Raw genomic sequence first — 8,270 nt, forward strand, 5'->3', positions numbered from 1 at the left:
GTATAGGTAAAGACTTCTAACTAGAAGCTAATTAGGAGGGCAAACACTGAAGCTTGTTAGCTGAGATGCTAATGAGCATTATACTTGAGTGGCAGCAGACTAGCTATTCAGAGTTAATTAGAAACCTCAGCTGATCGTATATTGCTCTTAAGAGCTTTCAAAACAAACAACTGGAAAAACTGTCCCGCAGCTAAGGATCCAGCATGCCATGTTGAGTAATTCATGGGCACAGGGAACAGCCAGAAGATTACACTCAGGCATCAGGGTAATTTAACAGCATGTGGAAAAGGTAGAGGAGGTTTTTAGGAGGTGCATATGCTCCTGGATTTTCAAAGGATCTGTTAATCTGTGGGTGGCAACCCTGATGCTGCATTACACAGTGCTGGTGAAAACGGCGTGCAGTTACACCAGGGGGGTGAGCAGGGGGACTGCCACATGCCCAAAGTATCCTCACCAGCCTTGTGCAGAAGTGGCACAAGGACCTGGGCTGGCCTAACAGCCCTTGGCAGCTTTCATATCCCATCCCCAGCCTCTCCCACCCCAGCTCTCAGCTCTCATCCAGGAAAGCTGCTGCTGGGAGCTGTACCAGGTGAAGCTGCAGCTGTGTGCAAGTTGCTCTCACCATGCCTTTGCCTTCCTGGGGCACGGGCGAGGTTTACTCTCCCCCTCTCTTTGTGCAGTGAGGGGGTGGGGTAAAGAGTAAATCAGGGCACTTAGAGGGGAAAAACCTGTTAAATGTAACATAGCTGCAATGGGGATGGTGAAGTGTGGCCTTACCTGGGCTGAGTTGCATGGCTGGTTCCTGCTCTGAGCAGAGCCAGGGAGGCTAAGCAAAGGGACTGCGTGTTTAAATGTTTCCTCTGTGCCTGATTGGAAGCGCAAGAGCCAGTCAGGGGCAGGGGAGAGGCTGCTAAACTCAAAGTAGGTTGCTTGTTTCAGGAAAAGGTTGGATACTGGAGAACCTCCACACTGAGCTCATGAAAACACATGAAAACGTTCAGTCTCACAGGGGAGAGAAATAGTCCAGAACAATCAGGGGATTTTCAGTTTTGCAGAGGCCCTGTTTGCATTAAAACTTGCAGCAATTTAAGCAAAACCTGGTTTTAATTCTATTTATTGAAACCGATTGCAAACCCATGTGGATACTCTTAAACAGATTCAGCTTTCCAAAAGAAAAAGCACTGCAAAGCAGATTTCAATTAAAGCACAGAGGAGCATCCACAAACAGTTTTACACCAGTGTAATTAAATAGATTTCAAAGTTTAACTTTGGTTTAACTAAAGATTTCAAAGTTTAACTTAAAACAAATGTGACTTTTAATGCATATGTGACCTGGCAGTCACTGGCTGTTGGCATATAGGAAAGCAGGGAACTTTGCATACTGAAACCTCCCTGGGAGAGTCCTGGGAGTGAAGAGGCGTAAATACACCCTTCACAAAAGTCTTTTAGTATCTGCAGTGGTAAGTGTGTGAAAGTATAAAAATTAAGAGTAGATAGTAACACTGTCAACTGTAATCCATACATCCATTTCTTTCTTAAAGGAAAAAAATTCCTGATGCATAGGCAGTATTCTGAAGAAACAAATTTACTTCCCTAGAGCTTTGGGAACCCTCATTTTCGCTCAATGTATTTGAAGCAAGAGTCCTGGATTGTGGTTATTCAGGTTTAACAGGACTTGGAAATGCTGACTGAAGCTAGAGGTAAAATTCCCCCCACACCAGAGTGATGTAGCTCTGGGCTTGACCACACTGCAACTCGCTGGAGATCATCCCAGCCACAGCCACATGGCTGGGCTCAGCAGAAGCAGTCCACTGGTGACCAGGACATGATGGTGGGCTTGACAAAGCATTTCACAAACTCACCAGTGGCTGGTGCCTGCCATCCCAGGGCTGGGGGCATGGGCTGGGGGTCACCTTACACAGCTTTTCTGGGTTTAGTGCAAAGTGTAATAAGCTGCTTGGCAACTCAAACCAGGCTAAATAAAAGCAACAGAAGAGATTTAAGTAACTCATATGAATGCTTCAGAGAAGATTTTCTGGTGGGGAGCTAAGGGTAGGGATAGTGGTACCTGCAGGCAGTGCTAACAAACTGCTCTCCAGCTGGTGCAGGTCCTGGACACAATCCAGCCAGCACAGCACAGCAATGAAAGGCAGCTGCTGTCCTCTCATCACTAAGTGCTTCTGGTAGATTTCCCCTGTATGACAGACTGTGAAAGCAGCCTTCCCAGAGCTGCAGCCCAGCCTGGAAGCAAACCTGGGCAAGGTTCTAAGTGTTTCTAGGGTTTGTATCACTGACAGCAAGCAGGTGCAGCCATAGGAACAGGTGGGCAGAGCTTGGATTAGGCCATAGACTCGTTTGTCTCTGTTTTCCCTTTGTGACCGTCCCAGTGCCTGGAGTGGAAGGCTGGGACGCTGGTATCAGACACAGTATCATCCACAGGGTATGTATCTCCAAGGAGTACTGGACAGTAATTCCAGTGCCTGAGCTGACAGCGGAAAAAAGTATGTACCTGTAATCTAACCCTTAAAAGGTCAGTTCAGCTAAGACTGATCCTTTTCTCAGAGTCAGAACTCAGCTAAAAACTGAGTTCTCTGGATACTTTATGTTACCTTGCTAAGCAATCTCTGTGCTCCTCAGACACCCTGAACACAGCCATCAATTTCCCCCCATGGATTCAGGAGGATGACACACAGCCTTTTAACATCCTAGCAAGCATAGTTACAAACTGTAACTTTCCCCATTTGTTATGTGTGCTTGTTGCCATTTTCCCTCTGCAGGGATAAATGTACAGCTCTAACCCTGAATTTCATCTATGTACTGTTTCCAGACTGTGAATCCCTTTCAGTATTGCTAACTTCACTCTGGCTTGCACACAGCATCCAACTCCACAAGAGCCCAATTTTCCTTTCAGGCTGATGATCTCCTGCTGCAGCAGCATCAGCTCCCCCTGCCAAGGAGCCCTCCATGCCAGCCCTCCTCTCCTGGCCCACGCTATACACCTGCAGCAAAACCGCACAATGTGTGGCAGATTTTCCCTCTTTTTCTCCCCCAGAACTGGGCTGCTGCTTGGCTTGCACTGCAGCTCCTTGGGGATCAGCGTTTTAGCTCTGCAGGACATACTACCCCAGGTCTCTCTCTTGTAATGGTTATAATTTTTTATCATGCTCAGAGCACTGCCTGCTGTCTCTTAAGCTTTCATATGCACTGGGGAATTTCCTTTGCTTGGCAAATATTCGTGGGTTTATCAAAGATTACGTCTGGGTTTTCTAATAATGGGGTTTCTAGTAATGCCTCTGAATTGACTTTTTTTCCCTAATTCGCAGTCTGATCTCTCACAACTGACATAATGCCCCAAAATTGCAACACTGCACCTTTAATCTTAGATCACTCACCAGTCTTCTATTTCTTCAGGGAAGAAAAGAGAGAAAAAAGAGGTAGTATCAGGAGCAGAAGTCTCTTCTTTGTTGAAGTCTTTGGCCTCAGGTCAAGTAGGCTTTTCATGGGAAAGGCCTGCTGTTCCCTGGAGAACTTGCATAAAACCCCTTTCTCTGCTGCTACCTTCACCTCTGTGCCCTCCGAAGGCAGGGGCTGTATCTGTTTTCCTGTGCTGCTTCCTTCCCTCCACATTTATTTTTTGGTAATCAAGTACAGCTATTGCATCACATAGGAGGTGACTAAAGGAACTTTCAGCCTAAAGAAACTAGTGAATTCATGATGCTTTGTTCACTGTTCTGTGGATTATTTGTATCTGTTTTGTCTGGTTTTGTATTATTAAAACAATTTGGCTGCAGTTTAATACAGGTAGGTTTCTACTTTCACATGGGTTAAGCAGTGCTGTATTTTCAGCATGACCTGTATTCCCAGCATGCTGGATTTCCAAAACACCCTGTATGCCACTTTTTTGTCCTTACCACACAACAATCATGCTGTCATTCGATTTTCACTTGGCTTCCTGCAAGGCAAGGAAGTCCCTGGAACCCACATGTCCATCTCTGCATCTGCCCACTGTGGTGATGGCAGCAGTGCTGCTTTCCCCAAGCACAGTGCACTGCTCTGCACTCCACTAATCATTTCTGCTGCTTTGCACTACTCATATCTGTACAGTCTGATTCTCCAAGCCACCACTTGTGTCTCAATGCATTTCTCTTGTCCACTAATATTATTCATTGCATTTTACTTCCTCCTCTTGATGTCTTTGTGTCTTGCCTTTGCACAAACATAGGAGCACTATTCAAAGTGCTTTTCATTATTTCTCTGAGCTACCTCATAAATTTTCTTTGCTTGCATACTTCCTTCCTTCCCAGAAGTTCTACATAGGTCCTGCAGGCTGTGGGAGATGGACAGGAGAATCCACATATTATATTCTAGGCAGAAGAAAGTTTACTGTACCCCTGCTCCATCAAACAACAGCATCAGTACAATGTTGGGGCAGAACTAACACATCCTGCTCCTCGCTGGGACTTCTTATCTTGCCTTGATTCTACAAGAAGGGCAGCACTTGCCGTGATCACTGGGCTCACATCTGCCCACTTTATGCTTGTACAAACACCATCAGCAAGGATCACAGACATTAGTGAGCTAACAAGTTCAAGTACTCTTCAGCATTTTTGCTCAAGTTTTTATTCCCATTAATCGCTGCTGAGTTCATCTTTGAAGATTTGTGAACATCTTGCATAGCTTGGCCATTTAACTGCTACTTTTCCTGATTCTTGGTAATACTTGTCAATTTTCCTATCAAAACTCATTAAAGGATTTTTTTGCCTTCGTTTTTCAAAAAGGATTTTCCCTTAGCTTGGCAAGTCTATTCCTGTTCCCATCCTAATCCTGCTAGAGAATGTGCATTGCTCATTACCCTTAACAACACATCTATGCTTTTTCTTGGTTTTCCTTTTTCTGCATGTCTGGCAGTTCTGCAGCTTTCCTCTTGTAAGCTGAATAAAGCTCAGTTTCTGCACTCATTTCTTTTCCTACAAGTCCAGCTGAGGCAGAAAGCCTAGGAACCTTCATCATGCCCTCCACTCACTGAATTCTGAATTTCTGGTTATATCCACTTGCCACAGGCAGCTCATATCTGTTACCAGGTGCAAGCACAAAAAGGTACCTGCTCCAGAACAACTCAGTTTTATTCCTATGAGCGTAGGCCATATATCCACATGGAAGACAAGGTGGTGATCAGCAGCCAGCATGGATTCACTAAAACTAAATCAAGCTTGATCAACCTGACTGCCTTCTACAAGGGAACAACCACCTGGATGGCTGAGGAGAGAACAGTGGGTATTGTCTACCTTGACTTCAGCAGGGCTTTCGACACCGTGTCTCACAACATCCTCATAGGCAAACTCAGGAATTGTGGGCTGGGTGAGTGGGCAGTGAGGTGGATTGAGAATTGGCTAAGTAGCAGATCCCAGAGGGTTGTGATCAGTGGCACAGGGTCTAGTTGGAGACCTGTCACCAGTGGGGTCCGCCAGGGTTCTATACTGAGCCCTGTGTTAATTTGTTCATCAATGACTTGGATGAAGGAACAGATGCCTCCTCTGCAAGTTCCTTGCCAACACAAAGCTGGGAGGAGTGGCTGATACCCCAGAGAGCTGTGCAGCCCTTCAGAGGGACCTCAACAGGCTGGAGAGATGGGCAGAAAAGAACCATCTGAAATTCAACAAGAGCAAATGCAGGGTCCTGAACCTGGGGAGGAACAACCCCATGGACCAGCACAGGCTGGGACTGACCTGCTGGAAAGCAGCTCTGCAGATAAGGACCTGGAGGGCCTGGTGGACACAAGCTGTCCATGAGCCAGCAGCGTGTCCTTGTGGCCAAGAGGGCCAGCGGAGTCCTGGGGTGCGTTAGGAGGAGCAGTGACAGCCGGTCGAGGGAGGTGATCCTGCCCCTCTGCTGAGCCCTGGTGAGGATCATCTGGAGCACTGTGTCCACTTCTGGGCGCCTCAGGACACGAGAGACATGGAGATCCTGGAGTGGGTCCAGCAGAGTGTGACAGAAATTATTAAGGGTCTGGAGAGTCTCTCTTCTGAGGAAAAGCTGAGGGAGCTGAGCATGTTCACCTCGAACCGAGAGGGGACCTCATCAATGTCTGTCAGTATCTGCAGGGAGGGTGTCAAGAACATGGACCAGACTCTGCTCAGTGGTGCCGAGCAATAGAACACGAGGCAATGGGCAGTAACTGATGCACAGGAAGTTCCACCTGAATATGAGGAAGAATTTCTTTACTGTTCTGAGCACTGGGACAGGCTGCCCAGAGAGGGTGTAGAGTCTCCCTCACTGGAGTTATTCACGAACCATCTGGACACAATCCTGTGGCATCTGCTCTGGGTTGACCCTGCTTGGGCAGGGTTGGACCAGATGCCCCACTGTGGTCCCTTCCAACCTCACTCATACTGTGATTCTGTGAGTCTCCTCAACCATGTCCCTAAAAGGAGAGTTCTCCCTCTCCAGTATATAATCCTGTTGCAGCACTCCCTGTCAGAGTATTGTCATAAAAACGTCTACCTTTTGCCTGTAAGTTACCACATACTGCAAAAAGCCCCACTGAAGTATGTACAGGAGTATCCCCCAGAATGAAAGGCTCTGTATGCATTTAATAATGAAATGCCCATTTCATGTTTAGAACCAGATGAAAGGACAGATAAGAGCAACTGGAAACAGCTTGGATATTGGAGCTTCAGCCTGGTAAGACTATGCTTTTACCTTACTATTCTAAATATGTCTATTTTCAAAACAAAAATATTTCATAAGGAATTTTACAGTAAGTGGGAGAGCTTTCATGTTCCATCTGAAAGGGCTCCTTGAAACAGATTTAAAAAGAAAACATCAAGGAAGACATTAGGACTGTACCTCACTCTTTCATCAGTATATATAGTTCATAACGCACATCAGGTGCCACGGGAACTGCTGTTCAAGGTTAAAGCAAGGTCCTTATGAAAGGGACAATTACTCTCTAGTGACAGATAAGGAGAAGAAAGTCAAAGCTAAACCGTGTGAGCGGAAAAGGCAGGAGTGCTCAAAGTTAACTGGGAAAGCTACAAAAGCTTTTACCTCGGGAAGAGGCCACTTCAGCAGCCGGCCGTGAATTCAGGTTTTAATCTGCCACCAACAGTCCCTGACAGGCTCTCCCTCCCCACACCCCAAAGGCAGCTGGCACAAGCCCCAGAATGGAGCAGACCTGTCCCGGGATGGGAGGCCCATGGAGCTGGTGGGCACCATGAGGAGCAGTGGGACAGGGCGCCCTCAGCTGCACTGAGGGGCTGTGAAAAAAGCCTGGATTCAGCATTCTTTTAAAGTAATAAAAGCATAATAAAAGCATGTTTTTGAAAGGAAAATGAAAACCAAAGCTATGTCCAATAGCACCAAATTTGGTGGAGGATTCCAGGAATCCCAGTCCCACCCACAGGAAGGACTGGAGCCACAAAGGCTCACCCTCAATGGAAGAGAATGAAACTGGGGAACATTTAGACAAGGTGGGCATGCACAAGTCCACAGGATGTGGTGGGATGCATCCATGGGGCTGAGGAATCTGGCTGATGTCACAGAAGCTGTGGCCATCAGGGGAGGTTCCTGAGGATTGGAAACAAGCATCACTTCGGTCCTACAGGAGGAGGATGTGGGAAACTACAGGCTTAGCCTTATGTCAATCCCTGAGAAGGTGATGGAGCAAACAATTCTGTAAACCATTTCCAAGCATATTAAGGACAAGAAGGCAGTGGCAGTAATTGGGATGGATTTGGGAAAGAGGAATCACACCTGTCTAAGCTGAGAGCTTTGTTTGATGAAACAACCAGGTAGTGGATAAAGGGAGGAAAGTGCAACTCATCTCTCTTGACTTCAGCAAGGCTTGAGGCATTGTCCCCCAAAACAGCCTCACAGACAAACTGACCAGGGGTGGGCTCAGTAAGTGGGCAGTGATGAGGTGCAAACTGCTGGGCTCCAAGGGTGGGGCCGTGGGACCAAGTGGATCGTGGTCACTCAGGGAATAACCCAGGGTTAATACTGTGCCCAGTTGTAGCAGGATGCCCTGCCTAGAGTGGGGGTAAAAGAACTCGACCAACACCCTATTGCCAAAGCTATCAGTGGTGAACAGAGAAAAGGTTCTTGTGCTGCTTTTGGTGTTGGAAGAATGCTGAAACTTGCCTCACTCATCAACCCCAGTTAAATATCCTGGGGAAGAACAGTGTTTCCTGAACGAAACTGGCACTGGTGAGGATGTGGCAGAAAAAGTGATAAAAGCAACCAACAAGTGATAGTACTGGTAACTTATCTGA

The 8,270-nt window shown here is 46.8% G+C and overlaps 1 protein-coding gene across 1 annotated transcript in view; it reads right to left on the reverse strand.

The window, feature by feature from the left end:
- Positions 1–836, reverse strand: part of MSANTD1 (Myb/SANT DNA binding domain containing 1) — a 45,377-nt gene extending 44,541 nt beyond the window's left edge. Inside the window, exon 1 of the mRNA XM_017727711.1 lies at positions 778–836. Coding sequence (XP_017583200.1) covers positions 778–793 — 16 coding nt within the window. The 5' untranslated portion in view covers positions 794–836. The remainder of the gene's footprint in view (positions 1–777) is intronic.
- Positions 837–8,270: the final 7,434 nt, after the last annotated feature.

The sequence above is a fragment of the Corvus brachyrhynchos genome, unplaced genomic scaffold (assembly GCF_000691975.1).
Source record: "Corvus brachyrhynchos isolate BGI_N302 unplaced genomic scaffold, ASM69197v1 scaffold80, whole genome shotgun sequence".
NCBI classification, from domain to species: Eukaryota; Metazoa; Chordata; class Aves; order Passeriformes; family Corvidae; genus Corvus; species Corvus brachyrhynchos.